The sequence below is a fragment of the Camarhynchus parvulus genome, chromosome 10 (genome assembly GCF_901933205.1).
Source record: "Camarhynchus parvulus chromosome 10, STF_HiC, whole genome shotgun sequence".
NCBI classification, from domain to species: domain Eukaryota; kingdom Metazoa; phylum Chordata; class Aves; order Passeriformes; family Thraupidae; genus Camarhynchus; species Camarhynchus parvulus.
This window is the reverse complement of record NC_044580.1, coordinates 14,024,089-14,051,165: the sequence shown is the minus strand read 5'-3', so window position 1 is coordinate 14,051,165 and position 27,077 is coordinate 14,024,089. Positions and strand designations below refer to the sequence as shown.

General features: G+C 43.3%; 1 protein-coding gene across 2 annotated transcripts in view; it reads right to left on the bottom strand.

Annotated features, from left to right (window-relative positions):
* Positions 1 to 27,077, bottom strand: part of SV2B (synaptic vesicle glycoprotein 2B) — a 65,871-nt gene that overhangs the window by 6,032 nt on the left and 32,762 nt on the right. For both annotated transcript variants that reach the window (XM_030955622.1, XM_030955621.1), the window contains 11 exons: positions 24,589 to 25,436; positions 14,392 to 14,572; positions 13,638 to 13,789; positions 11,667 to 11,800; positions 10,829 to 10,918; positions 8,606 to 8,716; positions 7,427 to 7,515; positions 6,546 to 6,710; positions 3,835 to 3,968; positions 2,888 to 3,088; positions 31 to 190 (listed from right to left, as the gene is read on the bottom strand). In XM_030955622.1, coding sequence (XP_030811482.1) covers positions 31 to 190; positions 2,888 to 3,088; positions 3,835 to 3,968; positions 6,546 to 6,710; positions 7,427 to 7,515; positions 8,606 to 8,716; positions 10,829 to 10,918; positions 11,667 to 11,800; positions 13,638 to 13,789; positions 14,392 to 14,572; positions 24,589 to 25,072 — 1,901 coding nt within the window. In that variant the 5' untranslated portion in view covers positions 25,073 to 25,436. The remainder of the gene's footprint in view (positions 1 to 30; positions 191 to 2,887; positions 3,089 to 3,834; positions 3,969 to 6,545; positions 6,711 to 7,426; positions 7,516 to 8,605; positions 8,717 to 10,828; positions 10,919 to 11,666; positions 11,801 to 13,637; positions 13,790 to 14,391; positions 14,573 to 24,588; positions 25,437 to 27,077) is intronic.

Genomic DNA, 27,077 nt, shown 5'->3' with positions numbered 1-27,077 from the left:
TGGGGATTCAGGGAGACGTGTTCTGAGCACCTTTTGTCGGTGGGGTAGAGCTCCACGGTGATGACATCCAGGGCGTTCCAGGCGGCGATGCTGGCCCCGCAGAAGAGGCACTGCCAGCCGATCATCGCCGACTCGCTGTTCCCAAAGAACAGGAAGAAGCAGCACACGGCTGAGATCAGCATCGAGCCGCCTGCGGGGGGAAACCAACAGGAAAACCCTGGCACAGCTTGTTGCCTGGTTGTACTCTTCCCCTGTCCGCAGCTTGTCGCCCTGAATTTTTAAGATTTTCTAAGCCTTCTGATGTTTGTGCTCTTGTAGCAAACTTTCTCGCACACTTTCTGTAAATAACTTTTTGTTTTGCATTCTTTTATTCTCTTCAAATTTGATAGACTGTTGGTTTGTCTAGTGTCATTGGAGAGGTGGCACTTTCACCATTTTTTAAGATTTTCTAAGCCTTCTGATGTTTGCGCTCTTGTAGCAAACTTTCTCGCACATTTCTGTAAATAACGTGTGGTTTTGCGTTCTTTTACAGAAAAAGAGAAATTTGATAGACTGTTGGTTTGTCCAGTGCCATTGGAGAGGTGGCACTCTCACCCTCCAATCCACTGTCACTTTTAGAAAACTATAAATGTTAGAGTCAGAAAATAAACTTCCCTTTCCTTCACCTTGAGAGCAGCAGCGTGTGCGCTCGTGTTGTTTCGTGTCCTATAGTGACAACAGCTGAGCAAATACATTTGTTAAAGATGACTTTCAAGTGATGACATTTCATCCCAGTAAGTATTAAATCTCTGAGGATCCAAAAACACCTTGATGCTGCCTATCTGCCATTCTCTGATGCTGGTAGCAAGCCTGGAAGCGTTCTCAATGTCCACGTGATCTTGCTGATAGTCCTGCTCTACAAAGACTGTGAAGACAGGCTTTTCCAGGCAGGCTTCCAGCATCTCAGACTTCCAGATGGACCCAGGAAGAGCAGAGGCAAGTAAACATGAAAGTCAATGAGCAGCAAGCATCATTTTGAAGGTTTTTCAACTTGGGTTTCAAGTGATAAGCTTGTGCATTTCATATCGTATCACTTGACACATTTCTAGTCCCAATTAGGATAATTTACAGTCACTTGTATGAAGCACTTGAGGTCTCTTTTAATTATAAGAACATCATTAGATTTCATGGCACATTTGCACAGGAGCCATAATTTTATGAACATCACCGAGGGAGAAAGTGAGAGCATTCATGCTCAGTTAGGCACAGTTCAGATTCAGAAATATTAATAGCTACATCACTGCTTTCCAACCTATTGGGAATTTTCAACTGAAAGATGAAATTTGGGAAAAATCGAACTATTTTTCACCAGAATGTTCTGTTATCACTGAAATATCTCCATTTATTACCAGGAAAGCAAACAATTTTCTCTATTTTTTTTGGTGGTTTTGGAGTCAATTTAGCGTCATCCAAAATAATTTGGATGTTGAAGGGTAACTAAAATGCTTCAATTTGGACATTATGTTGCATCCTGCAGTGGCCTGCCTATGAAAAGCTGCTGTGCAGGACTCCTTGTCCACTTCTCCATGGTTCAAGGCCAGACCACATCCCCACAGTGTGGTGTGGATATTCCCCCTACTGCAAAAGCCCAGCCCAGCACTGGTGAGGGCACAAAGAGCGCTGCTGTTTTGTACAAGAGAAAGTTTGGCAGGATGTGATAAAAACGAATTGAAGCCCCAGGAAGGCACACAACACAAAGGAGAAATTCAGTTTTCCTGTTAAGCTGACCAGAAATAATATGTTCCACAGAGTGATACAGGTGGGATGCCAGAAGGCTCTTTCAATTGGAAATTCCATAGTGAAGCATTTCAGCATGTCATTACTAATTTTTGTCCCCTTCTCTTCTTTTTGCAGGAGAAATAAGCATTTAGGGCTCCAGCTGTCATCTCAATTCCAGATGAAAATGCTGAAACACTGACATGTTTGCAGGATGGACAATCTGATTCTCATTCAACTTCTTCTAATTTATTTCTCCCAGACCGTCTGGTGTGTTTGGGTCTTTTTTAAATACACCACATGAATGCTCATTTTCCCTCAGTGTAAATTCCTGAGATGCTCATCTTGCTCTACTTTAACCTGTCTGAAGGTGAGGCTGAGCTAAACCTTCCCTCTGTTCTCAGAGGAGAGAGAGGAGCTCAAGAGAGTGATTCATCCCTTACCCCAGAGCCACATCCCTGATTTTATTACCTTCCTGTGGCTGTCCCTCAGGGTATGATTCACATATCATGGGATAAGAGCAAGGTCTGAACCCTGGAGGCTGCAACACCAGCAATTCCCAAAGTATTCATAAAGCTGATAAGGTGATAACTTGATAAATTATTCCCATGATGCTAAAGGGTGCCTCCTGTCTTGGCTGTGACATGGTCAGTTAATTTACCATATGGTCTCTGAAGCTGCTTGTGCAATCATTTGAAAATCAGAGGAAAAACCAAAAAAGGGAACTCCTAGGCTGTCAAGCTGCCACATCAAATAACCTTTGTGAATATTCATTGCTACAAGCAAAATGTTCATTTATTTATACAGAAGCTTTGGACTTCAGCAGCAACTCAACAGGACCAAGAGCTCCTTTTTTAGCTTTGACCCTGATTTGCTGAATACTGCAAAAACATGCAGGATTTGACACAAAAGGCAAAATAAATTAAAAAAAATGTTACAGACACACAGAAAAAAAGGGTGAGGAGGTGGGGAGTAGGTAATTTGTTCACCTGCCTAACCCTCTAGTTCTTATCCTTCTGCTCCTTTTGTTTTGGGGATGACTTGTTGCCAGCAGAGCCATGCCAGTGTGCAGACACACTGAGCAGGGCTGAGCTCCACCCTGTCCTGCCCCATCCCCACCATCCCCACTCACCAATCATCTTTATCCTCCCGATTTTGTCCATGAGCAGAGCAGAGATGATGTTTCCTGGCAGCACAGACAGGCTGCCCAGGAAGCTGACCAGGTAGATCAGGAAATCATTGTCCTCCTCAAAGTCAATGTGGCAGCCTTCCTTTTCCTTCATGAAGGTGCTGTTGATGAGCCTGCAGTTGATGAATTTATGTTCGTAGAGATCTGTGAGGGAAAGAGGCAAAGGCTTGACCCTGCTTGGCTGAACTGTCCTCATACAACAGCAAGGACCAAAACAAAGAAATTTCTCATCCAATAGAAATGGCCAGGGAGTATTTATTTCAGTGGAAATTCATTAGAGTGGCAAACTCTAGCTGAGTCTTTGGCTCCTGGCAGATGCAAGCTCATACACTCCTTTTATTTGTGGAGTATAGTCAGTATACTGAACCAGAATCCCCATGCCGCAAGGACAGGGCAATGCAGGCTTTGGTTTTCATAGCATTATCATTTGTTCTTTATTAGAGTAGAAGTTAAGAGTTAGTGACTTTTTAAAGTGAATTTTTAATGACTTTTGATACAAATTAGCGACTTATTTTACTGATGATGATCTTCAACTGCCGGTGGCTTGAAATTATATTTTATGCCAGTTTTACTGACTAGAGCTGTAAAGTGCTGAGAATTTTGCAATTACTTTAACCTGCCTGAGCACAGAATTTGGCATTTCCCATACAGCACCCAGAGACATCAGAAGCCATGGGGTTAAAATCACTGATGGAGCCACCTGAGGTCTCCTTCCAATTGCATCACACTCTTTTCCTCCAGCATCACTCTCATTACCCAGCACACACTTAAACACACAGATCCCTACATCCTTTCTCCCAGAAAGCAGATAAAATAGTTCTAATAAAAGAGTTTTCTGATAAAAAAAGTTCCTAGTTACAGAGATGACACCGCAGCAGGAATCCCATTACCGGTGTTATAAAAGACAGTAGAGATGATGGTGCAGTTTTCAAAGAAGGTCTCAGTGGATCTCACATCTTCAAAGTAGCAATCCTCAAATAATGAATCCTCAAATCTCACTTCCTTGAATTTCATGCCAATAAATCTGTGGGGCAGGAAACAGAACTTCACTCTGTGCTTTAAGATATTTTCTACACTGTATAGAGTGCAGTGGCTGTTTCAAGAGACAGAGCACTAATTCTAATTTCTAGTGTCATTTACAGAAAAGGTGTTGCTTGAATGCATAACCCTTCCAGGTCCTTCTGTGTTTTATTAGGAGGGAAGGGTCTGAAGAGTATTTTTTTAAAAGAGTCATGGATATTTTGGGATTTGTGTAGTTTTTCTATTCCTCAAAATAATCACATCTGAGAAAATATGCTTCTAAAGCTGAGGGGACACAAATCTTCTCGTGTTCAGTCCTAATCTGTCTGAAGATGACAGAATTTCACTCAGTGCAGGGCATTTCCTTCATGAGCTGACCTTGCTGCCTTCCTTAGGCTCCCCCTTCCTCCATCAGGAATAAAACCAGACATTATCAGGAGCATATTGAGCCATTTGGTGAAAGGTTTCTGACAGTTGTTTAAACTCAAAGTGATTTTTTTAGTGAAAATGCAGCAGGCATTCTGGAGAGAGTGGAGAGATAATCCGAGTTCTGCTTGTAACCATCTCTGTTTGAGGTTTATTACTTACCATGTAATGAAAACAGATTTCACTAAAAATAATAAACTGTGTCAGGTGATTGATTTCTCCTCTGATGGGAAGTGTGACATGTCTGACCTGGCTGCCTGAAGGATGACACAATATTGATTTACCTGTGAGATTTTGCAGGAACACTGAGAAGATGTATTAGGTAATGCACAGACATGTTTAGAAGATGTAAGGAGCTATTAAGAACAAGCATTATTGCTCCATTTAAAGAGGCCATGACTGTCACCCGATGAAAAAAGGCCTTCTAACATATACTCTGCAGCTTAATTGAATTGAGCACTTTTAACACAGCGTAACGTGATGGTTGTTTACACCTTTAAATGAGCACTGCAGGGCTTCTTGACTGAGCCTACTAACAGAAATTATTAATGCACAATTATATAAAAATACCACGAGAAGATTATTCAAGTGTTTTGCTCCATGTAGAGGGTCTCACAGGTTACAGCAAAACTTAAGCTGTTCTGCATTTTCTCAGTGATGCATTTACTTGTAATGTATTTACTCCTAAAGGCTGTTAAAACCCATTTTCCCTCCTGCAGTTTGCTTTTTAAATACCCAACTTTAGAAGACTCAGAGAGCAATGGCCTGGTGATCCATGGAGTTTTAGCTCACAGCCAAGGGCTGCGGAGCAAACACAGCTGTAAACCATTCTGAGATAATTTCTGGGCATTACTGCAATTTAGCTTGATGAGGTTTTGAGTATTTGAAATGGAGAGGCCAAGGTGGGAGAATAGTGATTTACATACAGTTTTATGTCTTCATCCAGCAAGGTGCTGAGTATCCTTAATTCTCAATGGAGTTAGTGAAAATTCAGCACCTCTTCTAGGCATAAGAAAAATGTCCCCAATCCCTAAATTGGACCAACATCTGCTTCTAACCACGTTCTTTTGGGGAAGAGGAATTGCGGGGCTAGGTTTGCATCATCAACTCAGCTCCTTGCTGCAGGGAAGGTGTATGGAAGGACATGAGGACACATGTTGGGGTCCCCCACCAATATATATCAAATATATAACAAAGAAATGGTTTCTGAGGGGACTGGAACAACCTGGCTGGGCAATGAGATGTGGTTTCAGCTGTGAAGATTAAAACAATGAGTGTTTTGTGTAACATTGAGCATGGGTAGGAGCCCCCAGCAGCACAGCAGCTGGAGCAGCACCCTGTTAGGTCTACCTGGGGCAATGAGATCACAGAAATTACAGAGGGATATTTTTCCTTTTTATTGGGATTTCCTTTTAATTGGGATTTTATTGGGATTTTGAATAGTAGTAATGGAATGACCAGGATTTACACTGCTGTGGAACATAGAGTGATTGGGGTCCAGGCTGGATGCAGAAGGAAAAACAAGGCCAGCCCAAATAGGAGGAAAAAGGGAAGGAAAGCAATGATGTCCTGCTGGAGCAAATGCTCTGACTTCAAAACACTAAAAGAGAAGGTGACTCACTCATTTGTGGGGAGACAGTGACTGCAGTGGGGGAAGCACCCCAGCATGGCCACAGCCCAGCTTGCACTAATGGGCTGCAGGATGGAGACTGGGGTAATTCATATAGAGGACTTCAAGAAGAAATAGCTTTTTATTTTGGAAATCCGGCAGCAATTTCATTACCAGTGGCTGCCCAAGCCCAGTAGATGTCAGTGTGGGCTAAGGAAAAAGTAGTCACCTCTGCATGCAGGGCTGCCCAGCACGGCCAGGTGGGCACTTGCTACCCTGATCCCAGCTCAGGGCTGTTGGAAACAGGACTCCTCACAGGCATCCCCTGGGTTCTGCAGAAGTCAGTGACAGAGGAAAAGTAGGTGGAAAAAAAGGATTAAAATTAAATTTTGTCTGTCAAAAACTGCCTCTGGAACTTGAGATTTAGATTGAGTGTCCAAAAGAACAACAGAGAAGTTCAAGTTGATGGAAAATGGAAAAGAAAGAAAGAGCTTTCTAGAAAATTATTTCAGTTTGAATGCATCAAAGTAAATTTTGTTCACTTACTTGTCATTCCTGTATTCCCCATTTCTATGGATCTGGTTTTCCAGGGTGAAATTAAAGGTGAAATGGGACACTTCTTCCTCATCAAAGATCTTCACCCGGGATTCATATGCCTCGTCTTGGAAATAGCGGATCATGTCAGGGAACCAGACAATAAGGCCATAGTAACTGCAGCAGGATTGGGAGACACATCAGGACACAAGATTCTCCCAAAGACCCACTTCACAGCTTGTAAACTTGTTAAATTCCAAATGTGAATGCTTGTGTGACACAAATTCTTGCTCAGTTCTGACACAGGACTGAGCAAAGTGTTTCTGTGCTCTAAGCACCCCGCTGATCTCAGAAGAATGTTGGTCCATTCTCCTTCACTTGAAGAAGGACTACTCATTTCAGTTCCCCTTGGCTGGGGAATACAGAAATGTGTAACCTTGCTACCCATTAAATTAGCAGAGAATAAACAAACTGGGCTGATTTCTGTAAGTGTGCAGTTTAAGTGAGAGTTAGACAAAATTTACCTTTAGTTTAGATTTAGACTCCCCTGAGTGGTTTTGATCTAGACTAAGGAATGGCTGATTGTCTGGTAGGGTTGTGTCTTTTTTGTGTGTATGGACAAGATCAAATGAAAGATCTAAAGGTCAGAAAGTCAATCTATTACTGCGCTACCAACCACTTCTCAAGTCCTGATTTGTTCAAAGCACCTTGTACTTCATATAAAGCAGTCAGATTGATCAATATTTGTAGGAGAGCAAGGCTTAGTTCACAAAGACTCTTTAAAATAAGACCAGGATTAATTGTGTAATAGTTTATTTACATGTGTAAATAACTATTCAGACTCTGAATACTGCTTTAGTTTCTTGAAAAAAATAAAGAAGTATCTTCCTTACCTTAAGGCCATTGTAAACCAAACCACAGCCAGCATCAGTGTGTTCATCCTGTACTGGGCTGTTAAACAATATAGCACATTGTCCCAGACCTACAAATCCACAAGAAGGAATTAGCTGCCAGGACACCCCAGCAGACACTTGACAGCTTAATTTCTGAGTGCATCATAAACCTAATGTCAGAAAAATGGGTTCATTAGAGGAAGGTCAGATGTGTGGCTTATATTCAGTGTTTTTTCAAATTATATTTATTGAGTAAACGGCTTACAAAAAGTCACTTATTCAGCTCAGTGCCAGAGTACTTGATCTGAGCCCTCTGTAATGAGCTGGAGTGCACGATCAGGTCTGGGTATGAGGCAGTGTCTCTCTCAGGTTATATCAGCAAATGTGGATATGAGATTGTTCTCTGACCCTCTGACAGCTTTATCTTTTCAAATATATGTATCATGTCAGGAGTGCTTTCAAACTGAGATCGAAAGCTCTCTGGAGAGCAAAAGCCCAAACACAGCTGGCACTTTAGGAGGTATAAGATGAAATCGGGTAGGGGTGAAGCCAAGCAGGAGGCAAACCAAGTTCTGCTCTTGACTCACTGCAGAAAACGCCGCCAAGAACATGAGGATGCAACTCCTCAAGCTCTTATCTTGACATGTAAGTATAGTAATAGTAAAGCCCCTGCATTGCTATTAAGAAGACCTTTCCTTTATTTTCAGCTTATCCTTCAAGACTAGAAGTTTTTAGAAGGTTTTCCACAATCCTACATGGGCATTAGATGAGCAGCATAGCAGATGTGAAAGGTTAAATTAACCCAGGAGACACTACAATATTCTTAGAAACCTGGTCTCAGCAGGAACAAAGAGCAAGCACTTTCTGCCTCCACTGCAGGTGGTAATTCCACTTAAGGCTTGGGGAGAGAGAATCGATATTTATCTGCCCAGGAGGAGAGCCAAGTGCTTGGGGCTGTGGCTGCTCCTGGAAGCTCTGCACTGCTGGATGGCAGTGATGCTCACAGGGGCATTTTGGGGCCTGGCTGGTAGCATGCACACATCTGCACAGAAAGTGCACTCAGATTACAGCTCTTTGTAAAGAACAGATTTTCTGAGGTGGGAGTCAGGGTTTCAAGGTACAACGACCTGAAGCAAAGAGGCACTGGAGCACTGCGTGAAGTTTTTTTCTTCTCTTTACCTGTTTTAAAGTAGTCGTGATTCTGACCAGCCACCGCTGGTACCAGGTCCCTGTTGAGCTCTGGATTTCAATAAATTCATCTACTTGCTTTGGAGTTTTGATATAGGAAACCTGGAGGAAGAAAAAAAAAAAAAGGAAAAAAATTGGACTGCAGTTTCTAGAATTGATCTTGGGTGGATTTAAATTCCACTGTTTTCTGGGCAATGTTTCCACCTAATAACCCTTATTATTTTTCCCTTGAAAGTTAGCATTAGCAATTGAGCTCATTGATTTAATTACAGCAAGAGACTATTAACGGAAATAAGCCTTGCTTCCTTCTTTTCATCTATCCCTTCATCCTCTCTCTCTCTCCTCTTCCACGAAATATTTTAAGCACATCATGCCCACTTCAATCTTTCATTTGCTGGCTAATGTACCTGTATACTACCTTATTTCTGTATCTTCAGATTCCCACTACAAATCAGGACTCAGAAAGTAGAGTAAAAATTATCTCTAAGATCAGCCACTTCTACCCAAACTGTGTCTTTGGGGTTTCATTCTTCTAAGACAACTAGCAGGAACATTTCTCATTCAACATCTTTTAAATACCACTGACAGAACTTCCATGACAAATGAATGTGTAGATGGGAATCTTTGCAGCTGAAAATGTATCCTGCCATCGAGTGAGCCCACACAATGCAACCAGTTTGCTTCACCAAAATAACCTGAATTTTCACAGCTGAATACCTGAACTGGACTGCTCAGGAAAACTTACAAATGTATACCAGTAAATATTTGCTTAGTAAATTTAATTAAAGGACATATTCAAGGAAAACAGAACTGTTTGTAAACACAAGGAGGAGGCGAAAATCTGCTGAATAAATTTCTGAGTGTGAACGAGCGCCTTGGCTCAGCTCTGGAGTCTCTGCATTCCTCTTCCTGGCACAAATTAAATGTCAGATCTGGGAGCTGTCCCGTACAGGCTGACTCACCACAAACTGACAGCTTCTAGCCTGTCAGAAAAGCACAAACCCTGGCAGTTTGTGCCACACCAGGAGCAATGATCAGCCTCCTGTGCCAGGGGGTGTCAGCGCATCTCGGCTCAGCTTCGAGGTGCGATGTGAGCTCAGCTCCTCCACTGCTCTCATGGCTCTGTGGCATGGAGTAACCAGCACTAATGGGGGCTGTACTGCTGCTCCTTCATTCTCCTACTCAGCTCAGACTCTCATAGTGCCCTACTTTGGGAGATATATATATATATATTTATATATTTTTATATTTGAGCTTCATTTCCCAGCTCAGCGTTACAGCCAGTGATGGATTTGAAGAAAACCACTTCTCACCTTTGCTATCAGGGTTTGCATTACTCAAATGGTTGGTAGCCTAAAAATAACACATGCTCATTAAGATCCTGCATGAACCTGCATGCAGTTGTCATGCTCAGATATGAAATTTTATTTTCCTTGAAGAATCACTCCCGAGGGGCACAGTCTCCTGACAACCCTTCTGAGCATGGAGCGTTGTTTTCCTTCTTAATCAAAAATACATGTTTCACACACAAGTGTATCTCCTTTTTTTCCATCCTTTAAAAGCATGTGTGCTCTCATCTTTAAAAGAATAAATCAGGAGTTCTTCCCTGGCTGGCTCATCAGGATTTTAACACTGAATTATAGTAATTTGCAGCTAACCCCAGCATAAACCTTTCCTCTGATTTTACTGTTAACAACTCTGCTGGCGTGAGCTTTTTCACAACAAGCAGCAGGCCAATGAGTAATAACCACTCATCCCACTTTCCCTTGGGGAGATTAAAGACTGGATATGAGGCAGGTGGAGTTTGGAAAGCTCATTAGAAAGTGCGTGAAGTTTAATCAGACTTTGATTAGAAGCCAGAATGGAGAAAGGAGTGACTCAGGTCTCCCACATGCCTAATATGTCTCTTATTTTGTTTTAGTCTCTTAGAGCAAGCTAATTAAACACGTGCGTAATTGAGAAATCACTGGTCTAAAGGATGTAGAGTAACACCAGGAATGAAAAGTACTTTCTGCAGTTGACAGACTTGACTAATTCTTGGACAAACAGACTGGCATCTAAGCTTAAGCCCACCAAATGTTTTTCACAGTCCTTTTTCTGGTTGCTGGGGGAGAGATTACATTGAAAGAGTCCCGAGGAGAAATAAAGTCGTGCTGTGCTGTGCTAAGGAGGGTATGTCCAGCTTTTCTTAACCAATGGCTTTGCTCAACTCACCGTAAACACCCTCTCTGGCTCACCCTTGGCACGCATGTTAGTGTCATGGACTTGCTTGAGAATCATCCAAGCTTCATCATGTTTACCAATCTGAAAACACCAAAGAGAAGGAAAGCAAGTGTTCAAGCTCCCAGCTCTGTAATTTATCAAAGCACAGAGAGAAAGCAATTCTAGAGGTCCAGCATAGTAGAGAAGCACACAGACAGCCTGGGCTGCATGAAACCTGAAGAGCTGAAGGCATGGCTGGTGTTCACAGAGTGCAGCATGTCTGTGCTGGAGAAAGGAGTTGTCCTAAAACTGCTTGAGGCAGAAAAGGGGTCAGGGATAGAGCTTTAAAACAGATGAAAGAAGAGGAGATGGGTGAGGAGAACTGGACTCTCATCCCAACTCTGCTAAAGACTTGCAGGCTTGAACTATGTATTGCTACATGTTCCACCTGTGAAGTGGAGATACAGAAACTTGCTTAAGATTTCTGAGGCTGAAGTATTTTACTCAGTGAAATGTACTTTACTCTTTGCTCTACCACCAGGATTCAGCAGCTCCATGCCCAAACTCTGTGAGATGTTTTCAAAAAGGGCCTTTGTCGGACAGATAAAATTCCCATCTCTCATTACCTTCCTTCTGTACCCTATCAGGCAGTGACACACTAATCATCAGTGACTGACCCCACAGTCTGCAACCTTTGGGGTTCAAGCAGTCTGTGGAGCTGGGGTAGACACGCAGGAGTGGCTTTGCCTCTGAGCTTGTGCTCTGTGTGTTTGATGGGACAAAGAAAGACAGACAGTGACACATTAGGGACCTGCCATCCTCTGCAGATATCAGAGATGAATCACCTTACCTCCAGCAAAAACCGTGGGCTTTCAGGCATGAATTTCAGCGCCACCAGGGAGGCGATGCAGGGCAGAGCACACACCAGCACAAAGACTCTCCAGCTGTGGAAGTGGTACTTGGTTCCCATGCTGAACCCCCAGCCTGGAAACAGCAAGAGCCAACAAATGAAAATACTGACCAGGAATTCTGAGCTTTTCTCTGCTCAGAACTTTGCAGCTCTGTATGACATGAGGACAGGTTGAAAGTTTGCTATTCTTAGTGCTGGTGGCTCTTGGAGGCTCAATAGCGTGCTCAGTGTATAGCAGCAAGTTTCATGTTCATTACAGAAATTGGAGCATGCTCAGGCTCTGCCTTTTAAAAACCTTCTTTTATCTTTGAGTGTAGAAATCACCCAGTGATAGGAACAGCTCAGAGAAGCTGTAGGCAAGTAAGGCTGGAAAATGGTACAGGAATAAGGGCCAGAATTGATCATTTCTCAGTGAAGGTTTACAAAGGTTAAATCTCTAATCTGAGAGGCACTTTAGAGACAGCTTCTTTCCATCTCCTACATCACATATGTGTTTCACATTTCATGGAAGTGAGCGATAAAAACAAGTTTATTTTTTTTCCAGACCTACAAAAACCTGAGCTAGGGTTCAAACTTAAAAGCACCAAAATCCTAATCCTGCATTTGAGATACCCCTTCTCCTGATTTTTTCCTGGTGTTTGACCAAGTTAGGTATTCCCCTGCTAAGAACTGGAAAGTACAGCCTCATTCTCTTACATTGCTCCATTCACTCTCCCTAGGCTCAAATCTCTTAAGGACTGTTAAATTTTTTTTTCTATAAAAATTTTATTCACATATTAGGGAAATCATCAAGCAATGGGTTTTGCAGAGGTCTCATCTGAGCCAGTCATGGTGTTCTAATGATTTCACAAAGTTCCATAAGAGTAGGTGGAACACTGGAAATCAAAAAAGAAGCTACAAAAACACAATATCAAAAAGTCATCTGAAAAATAATTGTAATGTAAATATATAAGGGCTTTTAAAAGCAAATGTTGTTGCAGGTAATAGAATTATTTCTACCAGAAACCACTACAGTAAGTTTACCTATTTCTTCCAACAGCCTCTGTCATGTCAATCAAAAGCATGAATATTTCTCTATTCTGAACGTGCTTTAAATGTGCTAGAAATGAAATGATGGATAGGTAAATGTTAGTGGTTTCCTTTGTGGGTTTTGTGAACTGTCCTACTTTCCTCAAACAGGATTTTGCAAACAGCTGGTGTCACTGAATACTGGGGGAATTAATCTTTTCCAGTAGATATTTGCTTCTGGTGTTTTCCTAGGCTCTATACACGAGTTACAAGGAATTCCATGCTACATGCAGGCTTTTTCTTCTCAGAGCACAAGTAAATTTCAGTTTACAGCCATCTACTTTTTCATTCCCACTTCCAGCTGAGGGCAGGGAACCCATTCCACTCCTGCATCCATTTAGGTGAAGTCAGAAGTGACTTTAACACATCTCATGCTGGGCAGATGTGTCACCAGGTACACAGCCCTGACAGTGTGGACACCTGGCTAAGGAAAAGCACATGTGCTGTGCTCACTGCTGTCATCCACAGCATCCAGTGACTCCCTGATTAAAGTTGCTTATTTTTGATAACTGGATCAATTTTTGCCACATAATCTCAGTCATTTTTTTTCCCTGAATGAGCTGACATTTAGATTAAGAACTCAGGCTCCAGCAGTGTAATTCAAGGGATGTATTTTAGACTTCAGATGGAAAGCAACCCCATCCAGTCCTATCTACAGCCTTAGTGTCCATCAGTCAATCGTGCAGTCAATCTATGAGACCTTCTGTGAGCCCTTCAGGTATCTATTCTTTTCAGTGGTATTTATGCTGGGATGTGTAAGAACTGTCACTACCTGTGCAAGGATGTGGGGTGGTGTAGTAGTGCAGGAATGTGGTGGTGTAGAAATTCAAAAGCACAGATTACCGTAATGTGGGATGATGCTCCAAGCCATTGCTGAAGCATAAATGCCACCAATCATCCAGAACATGCAAAGCCAGCTCAGGTGTTCCCCCCTCTTCTCACGAGACAGGAATTCAGAGAAATAGGCAAACACGATGGGGAGGGTGCCCCCAATACTGAGGAGAAAAAACAGCACATGAGAAAAATGAGGGTCAGCTTCAATGTGTTTGTGGTTAGGATTGCATGTTTAATGAGGGAAGGTCGCACTCACAGATGGGCTGCTCAGAAGTGAAACTTGGAGGAAAAATTCAAATCTCTCTTTGGCTGCACTGGTCTTAGATGTCAAAGATGAACATGATCCTTCTCATGCTCTAAAAGCTGAATTTTCTGTAGTTTGTACAAACCCAGAGTAATACCCTGCTCTTCGCTTAAACATCTCCTCTTGTTATTTCATGATCACTCATTTTAGGGGAGGCAAAATACTGGCAGCCCGTGGGAACTTCTGAGGATCTCAGTGGAGGCCTTGGAGGTGGGCATTTTTCAGTCTCACCCACATTTCTGCACAATTTGGGCAGTACCAGAAGAACATCAATGACCAAACTTTCCCACCATTAGAGCTCTAAGGGTCAAGAGCGAGGTAACACAGCCACACGTCCCAAATGGCAATGCCATCCTGGCTGGGCACCAGGGATGCATCTCCTGAGCACCTCTGCTTGTCCCACCCCACACTGCCCAGCTGTGCTGGGGCTGCCCCAGGCCAGGTTCACCAGGTACCCACCCGAGGCCTGAGATAAGGCGGCAGAAGAGGAAGAATCCGTATCCCTGGACGAAGGAGGAGAGGAACGCAAAGGCAGCATTGATTGCAAGTGATATGATGAGGCATTGCTTTCTTCCCAGTTTGTCAGCGAGGCCACCCAGCAGGACAGCCCCCACCATCATTCCTAAGTAGACTATCAAGCCTGGAAGGGAGAGAGACAATCCTCTTGTTAACAGGGTGGAAATAGTACACAGGGTAGAAGCAACTTTGAAAGTGCTCCTGTGGCAGCTGATGTCGTCCTGGCATATTGTGCAATAGAGATGCTCCTAACCACCCCAAATCTCAGATGCCAGAAACTCTGCCCTTTGGCAGGACAGTAATTTTCCCATCTCGTGCCTGAGAGCTTGCATCACTTCAGGCAATATGGACATACCCTCATTTGACCAGCCCCACATCTTTCCTTCCCAACCTCGCTGCTCACATTTCCCCTGCACGTAAGCAATGGCCAGGCATAAGCAGCTTAGGATGCACGTGTCCCAGCTATGTGCCACCAACAATACAACAGAAGTCTGATGTCTTAACTCCTCTGACCCCCCTGAGTGCAGTGGGATGGAGGATGTGTAGGGAGAGGCTCTGTCGGGCTGCTGTTTATGCTCAGAAAGCTGTGAGAGCAGAGAGACTGATGAAGCATGGCTAAATCTCTTTGCAGTGTTTCATCTCTTTCACTCTCTGCTTTTCCCAGCTGTGTCTGAAAGGATCAGTCTGTTACCCAGACTCACCTCGTGTAGCTCAGCTACTTCCTTCGTTACTGAGCCAATAGCTGGTGTCTAACTAAAGCACGGCTTACTCAAGAGTGCAGGCTTGATCTGAAAATTTCAGGAGAAGGGAGAATCTGAGGCTTGTCTGGACAGTTTGCTCTATAGAGTTATCTCTCTAATATTGTTAAGAAAGATGGATTCTTCTTTTTAACCTGACTTCACTAGATCTTCTGCTATGGGGTCCTCAAAGATAGTCTCAATGACTCATTTAGTGCCAGGCTGAATAGGAGACAATGGGTTTCCACCCTGGGCAGTCTCCCTGTACCCTGCTCAGTTTGTGCTTGCCACTCTCCTGGAGAACATGGCAGTTGTCCTTTCCTCTTCTACTGCCACTGCTGCAAAAGGGCCACAGATTTTATTGCCTTTTTTTATGCAGGTACCAGTGTAAATAACACTAGTTCATAATGCTCAAAGGTTCAGGAATATATTTTTTCATTTATTTTATCTACTTTCCAGATGTAGTTCAGAAGAAATTGGTTGCAACCACAGCTTTTCCTGGGGAGCACAGAGGTACAAGAGGCTGCTCCCAAGAGAACCTCATGCATCATATCAAACCCCATTGACAGGATTGTAGCCTGTGTCTATAGGCTGCACAGTCCTGATGTGGAGATCCTGGTGGGGCCTGACCACTGCTGGATGTGATCCAGATGGGCTGAACTATTTCAGGATGGAGAACATCTGCTTGCTGGGAAGCAGAACTTTCTGCTCTCCCTGCAGTGCAGGGAGTTCTTGAAGGAAAGGGATGATGCTTGAGGATGTTTGGAGACTGGGGACATGTCAGGTTCAGGACCCAGCTGAGTTGGGGTTGAAGGAAAGCAGCAGTGCTCCCTGCATCCCTGGCCCCGAGTGAAGGCATTGGATGCTAAGCAAGTAAATACACTGCCTTAACAGGAAACATTCCTATTCATTTATTGAAGAAATACAGCTAAAAAAAACCATTTCTCAGGCGTGGTTGACTCTTTGGAGGTTCCTTCCTCACCTTGAACCAAGCTTGGCTTCTCTTGAGAACCAGTGCCTTCCCCAGGTCCTGTTCTGTCAAATACACTTGGAAAACAAGGTGGCAATGAAAGTTTTTGTAATTTATTAATGTTTAAACAAAATAATCAGTCTGGCAGCTCTGTGCCATCCAGCAAAGCCAGCTAAGGGCTAATGCAGAGTTATCTGGCAGCTGATCCTGTCTTCCTTTTGATTGCAAATGCCTGCACTTGATTTAAAATGCATTACTAAATTAAAGGCTATGCAGCAGAGATCCATTGCAGCATTTGAAGGACGCTTGCATCACATTGATCAGATGGGGAAAAGTTTGGATTTCTTAAATCTCTCTATTCCACAGTGGGGTCACCTATCTGTGAGTGATTCTTTTCAATCCACATGATGTCTGGCGGGCAGGATTTGTGTGTCAAAGGCATAAAAAAAAAAAATAAATCTGTTCTTGTCTAATAAAAGCCTTTGTACCAGAACTGTGGAGCCAGATTTGGCCAATTGTACCTCCACCATGAGCACATGGCTCTGTGCTACCAATCCTTGCACTCCCTGCCCTACCCTCCTGATCCAAGCTGTCCTGGTGAGGAGATCTGAAGGTGTGTAAAGGTTTCAGGTACTGATCTCAAGAGAAAGTACAGACACATCTCAGAATCTGGGATCTCTATTATCTTTGACCTCCAGCTTGTTCACGGAAGTGCAAATTGCAAGGGTGAGCCAAAGCAAAAACAGTTGTAGTCCAAAAACTTCCTGAAGGAAGGATCTTAATGCAGGGCTGGATGGCTTAATGCTTTTACCCTGGCTCCTGAGCCCCATTTAATGGAGCAACTATGATGGCAGCCAGCAGAAGGAAGTGATGATAAGCCCTGTATCTACTCACTGGTGCATCACAGCCACCCATCTGACAGTGAACCCTGCCAGCACTGCCAGACCCTGGTGAGGAAGAAAAAATGATCTGCCAAACTTTTTTTTCTTTTTTTTTTTTTTTTTTTTTTTTTTTTCAGAGAAAATCCCTGGATGGCAGATGTTCATCCAAATCCTCTTAGTAATGGAAAATGTCCCAGGTCAGGAGGAGGTGGAGGGGATTGTTACTGTCTTCTAGCTGGTGTTTTACTGCAGGCACTGGTGAGGGGCAGCCTGTTGTCTGGCCAGAAGAGTGGGCTCACTGTGGGATGTGGCAGTGCTTGAAACTCAACATCAAGTGGAGCTGCTTTTGTAAGCAAACCCCTGCAGATTCTGACTCAGGAGCCCAAACTTGGGATGGAAAGGAAGATTGGATCTCTGGAACACAGCATCCATCACACAGTGAGCAGACAAACCACAGCAGAGCTGTTAATGTCACAAAATCATCTAGAGGATGTTGCTTTACTTAGTTATTGTATATGATAAATCAATTGATTCATGGTCCCCCAGAAATTTAAAACAATAAAAATCTGTAGTAAAGAAAATATCAGGGACAACCAGAGACTTGGCCAGGTTTTGAGGGAAAGATCCTGGTTATGGAAATATGTGCTTCAGGGTTGAAACAAAATCAACAGAACACTTCCTTATGATGGAGAGGTCTTTTTTTGGTGAAGACAGCATGTTCTGGCCAATGTAATTAAAACTTTGGGGTAGCTGCTATGGAACACTCTGTCAGCTGATGGATCTCGGGACCCAGGGTGCAGAACACGGTCTGCTTTGCAGATTGCTGTGCCCTGGATTGACAACAAGGTGGCAGGGACCCAGGGAGGAGGGGAATAGTTACTCAAACAGACTCTTTGCAGGGAGACAAACTTCCAGAGAACACAATGATGGCTGCTACCTCTGAAAAAGATCCAGCTCATGTCAAGGAAACTAAAATTTTAAGGAGAGTTGGACCAAGAAAAGGGATCACAAAATGATTTTTGCTGGGCTAGCTCTCTCCATCAAATATTCTACAGTACAACATTACAATGGTGTGCACCAGAACCTTGACTTCTAAACTTGGCTTCAAACCACACAGACTCAGACTGTGCTAGGAGGGATCAGCTTCCCAATTGACACATAAGGTGCTCAGATGAAATGTTAAGGGCAGCTCTGAATAAGCCATTATTTGCAGGCTATTCCACAGGTCCTGGAGTATAAAGAATGCCTGTGGGAAGGTCTGCAACAGCCTCCCATAAAAGTGGTGGAAAACCAAAGAGCTGAAATTCTATGAATAAATTTTGGGTTATGACTCATCCATTGCTGAAGTTATAAGGAAAATATGTGACCACTGACTGGGCTTATTCCCACTAGAAAAGGGGTAACATATTTAGCATTTTCACACTAAGAAATTTATTAGCCTTTACTGAAGTTGTGTGCTCTGTATGAGACAGGAATTTGAAGTTAAAAGCTGAAGTTCTAGGAATAAGGAAAGGAATATACTGCAGATACAGTATATGGCTCTGGGTGTGCCATAAACTGTATTTTTACTGCTTCAATATAGTTTAAAGTCAACTTCTAAGGGTTTCAGAAAAAAACCCCTAAAATTTCACGGTTTACCTAAATCTGCATCACAAGTGTGAATTTTTCCTATTGTTAGTTAATGGGATTGAAGTCCTTAAAAAAGAGGCACATCTAAAAATAATCCCTTTAAGGACAGGACAAAGACTTGTGGAATAAATAGAAAATTTGAGCTATTTGAGCCAAATAGCTCACTGAGAAGAATTAGTCCCAGAGTCCTTGGGGCTGTCAGGGAGGTAAGGAAGCTGCCTGGGCCCAGGGTTGTCTCTGGCTTGCATGGAGCCAGTAACCACAGGAATGGGAAAGCTCCCACCTTACTTCCAATCCCAGGCCAATACCAGTACAGCCCTATGGTAAAAAAAAGAGGCTCTTGTAGAGGGAAAGCATTTGAACAACACTAAATTATTAGGACCTTATATATCTTGTAGTTCAAATTGTAATAAAACCAAAATTAAGATGCTGTTACTGGTGTAGAATCTGTTAGGGATACACCTTATGGACACAAAGAAAACTTTGTGAGTCAGGTCTGGACAATTTAGAAGATGGATGTGGCAAGGCAGAGGATCCAATTGTAAGTAATTAAAAGAGAGAAATAAAGTAGTGATAGTGCTGACTCTCTTACCGTACCATAGTGATGGGACGGTCTTGACAGAGGATGAGCTGAAGGCTGGTGGTCTTTTTTTCCATTCTTCCTGCAATTTTCAATCTGCTATGCCTTGTAGGTTTATTACTGCTTTCCCCATGAATCAACTTGACCTTTTAAGTGGAACTCAAAGGAAAGGCTCATCCCACTGCACTCTCCTTGTTGGTTCATACGAGCAGTGAGACTCCTTCCACAGCCTCCACCTCTGGCACTGAGAAGGGACTCTACCATGGGAAAGGCAGCTCTCCATTTTGGGAGATCTGTGTGTGGATATTGGGCATATCTGGCTGCTGGGATGGAGGGGGCTGTGCAGCTGGAGCTGGGGTGGGTGGGTGAGCCCGTGGGGCTGTGGCACAGCCGGGCTCGGCGCTGCCAGCGGGGCGTGGGTGGTGTTTACACTCAGCTGGCTTCACATCTCCCCACGGGACTTGTCCAGCACCACAGTATTCCTGGAACCATCTGCTTCTCCCCACCCAACCCTTCTGCTGAAGCAAAGATTTCAACAGAGGAGGCCAAACAAATCCTTTCCCGTCCAAAAAAAACCGTTCTCATGCTGGAACGCATCAGATGAAACTCCCACAGTGTTTAGAGATGGGGACACAGCCATTCATCCCCAAATCAGACCTACACAAAATGCGGGGTGTTCTCAAAGCACAAAAATAAAAACACCTTTGTTTTTTCCCTACAGCTCATGGTGATGACGCTCCTTGGGCTGAGCATTTTCAACCAAAAGCAAATTTGCAGCCAGGAATCTGTGCCTGACACGGGCAGGTCTCATCAGGGTGAGATGAGACCATGACCATGGCTCCTCCATGGCCATGGAGGAGCAAAAGAGGCAGCAAATAACCATGGCAGAGAAAAGGAGCCATGGCTGGGCTTGTCTGTGCTCAGCCAGAGGGAAAAAAAAATGAAGTGGAGAAAAGCCATCGAGCTCTGCAGAGGGGATTAGGATTTACTGTCATATCAGGTGAATTCAGGGCAATGAGAAGCTGTGACCAGATTTTATCTCAGCTGATAATAAAACATCCTTTTCACACAACTAAAAGCAGGCATGTTGTACACATTCTATTTAACCGGACTCACACAGCCAAGCTTGAGTTGCTACAGAAAAGCATAATTACTTTTAGGATCTTTTTTACTAGTTTTTTTTTTAAATCCGGCATTGGGAGGTTAAGAGTCTGTAATATTACATTCTCCTTAAAAAAATTATCAATAAATCATAAAAAGGAGAAGGAAGCCTGAAAAAGCAATTTTATTCTCAGCCTTAGTGTAGCAGTTTTACAATTATGGGCAAAGCCCTTAAAAATTTCCTTGTCTCAGTTTAGTGAACTGTGAAATGATGATAACACAACTGCAGCTCTGGGATCTGGGAGGGCTGATGCTTTAACTGTGCCTTGAGTTTTTATATGCAGGATGTGCAGAAGTTTAAAACATCACTATGTCATTATCTTTTATACTTGTGTACTTACTGCTCTTGCAAACATAATATTTAGTCCTCTAAGAAGTGATTTATAGCATGTAAAAATATATATTTATAAGATATTTCTCCAAATAATGATACTATGTGCTTTTCAACAAATATAAAAATACAAATTTTATTACTCTTTTGATTATCCTTAGCATATTAAAAAGAAAATGTTTCCAATAGTCTGTATCATACTGAGAAGGAATATTCCGTCTCAGTAAATTTAAGAATTGAATTATTATTTTGTCTACTGCTGATAAAAGCTCAGCAAAGCTGATCTCTCAAATAAATATGTAAAAATAAAGTTGTTACATGTTACCAAGCTTATTCTTAACAACTTATAATATAAGTTGATTAAATCAAACTGTTAAAATATACATACTGTTGTTTCTTTTTTTTTGTTGGCTTTTATTTTTGTAATACCCCTGAAATCATGTTTAAAATAGCATTTCTCATAAATGAATAACTCCAAATACGTATTTTGTCCCACTCAGGATATTTAGGGCTAAAATAGCTGTTAATTTGCATCTGATGGTGAGATGTTTATTTTCAGAATGAAATGTAAACGTTTTCTAAGCTGTGTCATATCCATTTCACACATTTTATGAAACACTGTGGGCATCTGTTTATTTGCAATTTTTGCATAATTTGGCCATAGTCTGCTTGATATTTTCCCATGACTGCTTTCCAAGGGAAAAAAAATATGCAATATGCAGAGTGTTTAATGCAAAATGTCCTTTTAACAGAAGCTGAACTTCACTAAATTGGTCTTTAGGAGACATCTGCTTTATCACTCTTATTTGTCCCTTCCTATTTCTGCTGGAGTTTGATTATTCACCTGACTTATTTCCTTGTTTTTCCCCTCCTGGCCTCTCTTGTTATGGCTGAGCCCTTGTGTGTTCAAATGTTAGCAGCTGCCTGGAAGTGACCTTAACTGCTCCTGGGAAAACCTGGTTATGTTTCCTTAGCAAAAACTGGGGAGATAATCAGTTCCTTGGGAATAAACACGAGCTTATGTGTGGATGTTTATTGGCACATGGGGATAAGGCAAGGGGCAGTAGCTTATGTGTGGATAATATCACTGCTTCTCTAAAACCATGGGATAACTTGAGGGAAAGCTGCGTCTGCTCTAATCACCCCTCTGTTCATCCTGGGCAGACACTCCCATGCACAGGATGAACATTAGAAATTGAGGTGAAGGCTCTTTGATTGCCAAACCAAATCAATCTCCAAGTGTAATTGAAGCCTGATCAACGTGCACCACCATAGACCACCAAGGGAATGGATTCACAGGGGGAGATGAGCTTGTTTTGGACACTCTGAGCTTTGTGGGAGATACATTTTTTTCTAGCTGCAGGTGGATGGGAGCTGAAGCTATCCTAAGATTTTTAATGATTTTGTTCTTGTCTCCATCAATAGCACTTCCTCAGCCTTCCCCTTGGGAAGCGGATATCTGCTGTCCTTATGCCCAAGCTGCTGAGAAAAGAGATAAAACCTTGCAGGGGCAGTATTTGGGACATGAGGCTGTGCTGGAGGCAGGGCTGCACCCACACCTCGTGTCCCTGCACTGCTCTGCTGCCTATCAGACCTCCAAAACCCTCTTTCCTGCTGCTGCCACCCTTCACTAGGCAGAAAGGTCTCCTTCCCCTCTCCAAACCCAGAGATCTGCACTGATCCCTTCCTATACCCTCCAGCAGCCCCCTACCCACCCCAGGCTCATCACATTCTCTTTTCTTGATGCCTTGGGTACTCATTACTCGCATCAGAGCACTGCTGGGCAATGTGAGGCTTTCCAAGCCATGCTTAATTCATTTTCACGAAGTCATCTCACAAACCTCAGACCCAGCAGCAGAGAAATGTCCAGCAGACAAGAAGGGGAGTTTAACAAATAAACTGGACTGAATCAGAGACCTGCCCCATGTACACCACCAGTCAAAAAAAACAGCATAACTACCCACTCTCCTCCCTGCCCCAAACTAAGATGAACCAGCTTTTATTGCTTTAAGAAAAATTCTTTTTTTTTCCTCTCATAATGAGGTCATGAAATAGTTTGAATACAAGCAGATTGACAGCAGATCCCCCAAACAAATAAGCTGAGGACAGGAGAAATTGTTCTGCAAAATCAGGTTCTCACAGGCGGTGTTTGAAAGTGGGCAGGAAAGGCAGCAAGAAGAGTTCTCTTCCCCTCATTAGCAGTCCCAGATTAGCTCTGGTAGTGCGCAGGAGGCTGGAGCTGGGATTGGATACGGACCCAAATGTCTCCTTGCTTATTCAGAGCTTATCAGAACACCCTGAACTTTCAGCCTTGCAAATACTGAGCTGGAAAAAGCAGAACGCGCTCTCTGGGGAGATTTCATGTTCATTTTTACCTGTGGTTGGGCCAGAAATACTTCAAAGATAGATTTCCTTGTGACATTTGAAGTTTTCTCATTCAGGAGCCTGCCAGAGCTTGAGCTATACAGAGGTAGATATTTATGGGGTCAGAGTTTCAGAAAATCTCAGCTTTCATAGAGTCACCAAAATAAATGACCTGCTTTTCAAAAAAAGGTCTCATCACTAAAAAGACACCAAGCCTTGTGTCCCACAGGGAGCTGGCGCATTCCAAAGTCCCTTTGAAATCAGGATCTAATTGTGAGAGGTTTGCTTTTAGATATCTGACTGGAGATATTTCGAGCTAGAAATTTTAATGGGTTTGTGAAGCAAAAAAAGTTGCTAAATTCTTTAAAGCACAAAAGTCAGTACAAACCTGGCTAACTATAGAAAGAAACATCCCGATCCTCAAGTTCAAAGAAAAAAGGGAGAAACAGAAAAGTGAATATGACCTCAGTACACCAAGAGGAGAGGTTTATATAGGGATAATTATCTATTGCCTTTGTCACATGAAAATAATGTCAATAGAATGAAGTCAATGGCTGGGGTCTAGTCCCAAATCTGCATTTTCCTGGCATCAGGCAGTGCTTCTGGGCCAGCATGTATGACCTAGAGTCCCTGATGATTCCCTGCAATCCCAGTACATGTCCTTCAAGACACACTCTCTCCCTCCTCAAGCATTTATTCCAAGAGCTATTTTATTTCCCCTCCAGATGTTCTGTCCTATTGTGTGGCTGGCTCTCACTACAGACCCTGCTGGATCCTGTCCTGATTCTTTGAGATCTGGGAGGCTTTGCTGTTTTGGCTGATGGAATTTGGCTTACCTATTGTTCAAGGGGAAAAATAGTTCATCCAAACCTTTCCACACAGTCTCAGTCCCAATAAACAACTAAGCTTTGTATTTTGACCTCAGGGAGATGTCGATAGTGATGCAAAAGGGATGTTGCCAGTAGCCTCAGCTTTAATCTTCATGCTGCACTTTAATTGCATTCCACAGACCTAAAAAGAAACCTCCATTGACTGCATCTGATCTAGGGCATATGAGCAAACTGAGAAGTTAGCAGGCAGAAGGAACTGACTGCACAGTTGATTTGCCTTTTGGGACTTTGGCCTGAAGAAAAGGGAAACCTGTGGTTCCTAACAGCTTTGAATTTTGAGTCACTAGATCTACCTTTAACTTTTCACTTATTTATCCTTGAACACCCCTTGGGGTTTTGCCCGGTGGACCTGCAGGCTGTGAGCTGCCTTGCCCACACTGACCAGACTGGCACTGAGGCCAGAGCATATTCTGGTACAATTCTGCTGCTCATCAGCATGTGAACCCTCCCTGAGTCAGATCCACCCAGGCATGATTATGCATGACATACAACACAAGAAGAAAGTCATCAGAAGATCCTGAAATCAGCTGGTCACTAAAAAAGGTGTCTCAGCTGCTTCTAGCTGCATTAGAGGAGCTGTTTGCCAGCGGCACTTACCCAGCATCCCTTTGTTGGAACTGGACAAGCACATATCCTTCTCAGCACTGGGAAGAACAAATCCAACCACAAACACCTCCACCCCATCTGCCATCAGTGCCAACCCTAAAACAAAGAAGAGAGTCCACTGGAAGCGTCCGTGGCCACACTCCTCAATGATGTTCTCATACTGGTGGGCGAGCTGCTCCTCGTCCTCCATCCTCTCAGCCATGAGGTCAGCACGGTCTCTGTACTCATCATCCACGGCAGGGGCTCGCTTCTTCTGCTTCTCTTTAATGTCATCTGGGTGTGGGATCCCTTGGTACTCCCCCTCATAGACCTCATCATCCTCATCGTGGCCTTCTGTGACATCACTCTGGGCATCCTCATCCTGTGCGGGCTCATCCCCACCCCTGTAGTAGCCATCATTGGGTGTGTCATAGCTGCCATCCTGGTACCTGTAGTCATCTGAGACCTGGTTTGTGTTTCTATATCCATCATCCATTCTGAACAGAGAGTTCTAAATGCTGCAGGTCACTGTGTAGGTATTCTAAAACGGGTATGGGTTTGTGCAATTCCTGGTGTCGGTTATTTGAACATATCCTCTCTGCTCTTTGGAACTGATGGGATGCACAGCTTCCCAGGCTCGGAAGGAGAATTATATATAAAGGTTCTCTTTGACAGAGCCTCACGCAGCTTTTGGTAATGCTTCACTTTTCAGCTGTCATTTGTGACTTGCTGGGTCCTGTGCCTTGGGTGAGAACAGCTGCTGTCTGGGGAACAGCGAGGGAAGAGCAAATTGCACAGCCGGGGAGCTAGGAGGACTTGACAGGATTTTCCTGATTCATTGTGGTGCTGAAGGTCATGTCCTGAGAAAGAGGAAACAATAGCAATGAGACAGCAGTAAGCTTGCAAGCACACATGCACTGAGTTTAATGCCCAACATTTGGAATACGTGCTTTTCCTTTGAAAAAATATGGCAGCAGAGGAATGCTTTTGCATCATCAAAACCCAAAGCCTCAGAAAAAAGCAGAGCATTAAAATGTACCAAGTTCAGTGGGAACCCAAAGTAGAATGTAAAGTACCATGTGGTCCCAATTTCTGTCATTCCTGGAAGTCCTGCCTCCCATATGTGGTCCTGATTTCCATGGAGAGCAGAACAGCACTGGGCTGGGTTGCTGGAACAGAGCTCTAAGGTTGCTAATTATGTTTCCATCCATCTCCTCAGAGTACACTCATCCCTGGTCCCTACAACTGGCTAGCATCATAATGACACAAAATATGATCTGGGTTTTCTTTTTCATCCAGATCCCCACGTTAATTTTATTTACTGGCTTCTTCTTCTCCCTAGTGTCTCTCCATCTGTATCCCAGATGCACAACTGGCATAAAGAGTCTGCCAAGTCACCAAAAGTCACACCAAGCTCTGTTCTCCCCATATCTAAACATCAACAGGGGATGATTTTCACAAAGAGCAAAAAAACAAAGCTAATACAGAATCACTGCTGTCTGCAGGGAAAACCAAAAAAAGTCAAGACACGTCTAAACACACACTCCTTCTGGACACCTGATTTCCATTATTTTCCAGGCAGTTTCCAGCCAGCTGGCTCTGCAGTGTTCCCCTGCCTCACACAGCTGTAGACACAGAGCTTGGAAGGAGAAGCACATGGGGAAGGGAGTGGAGTCACGCCAGAGCAGCCAGCACAGCGTAGGCATGCACAGAACGTGGACTTTGCTTCAAGCTTGGAGCTACTTGCCTAAATAAAGTGCAAATGAAGTATGGATTGACATGGGCAGGCACAAGTCTGAGGATGTGTGGGTGTTGTTACCTACACAGTCAGTTGACCTATAGAAGCGCACGCAAACGCACACACTGTAAATAACAGTGCTATATGCAGCTGAAGTGACTTCAGAGGAGACATGCAGTAGCACTCTCTATAATAAAATGCTCACAGGGGCATCACTCCTGCAGCAAATGCTGTGATTTTCTGGCAGCCCAAATGCTCAGGGTAAGGAAGGAGCCAAGGCCTGACTTCTCTGCATGGATTAATGGCCATGCCTTGCACGTGCTGTTCATGGAACTGCTCCAAGGAACTTCATAAAAGCTTCCTCTGCTCTTCTCTTTCTCTACCTGTATATTTGTGGCCCATAATTACAACACAGCCTCTCCAGAACCTGCCAGAACCTCTTCCTTTTCTCTGCTGCTTGTCACTACATTCAACGTGTTTCCTCTTCCCTTTCTTTATGCTGAATCATACTGTACATTTTGCATCAAGTGAAAAAGGCAACATGGCATTCTTCCAGGACTCAAAAAGAGTGATCAATAAAGAAATAGAAAAAGAAAAATTAAAAATTTCAAATGTATTCTGATCAGGTTATAATGATCAGGAGTCTACAGTGCAGGGAAAGGTAAAGAGAAGTATTTGCATAGGCACCAGAGCTGTTAATGTGCAGGGGAGTTAATACATCTGACAGCCATCAGAAGCACTTAAGTGAGTTCCACAGCTCTTG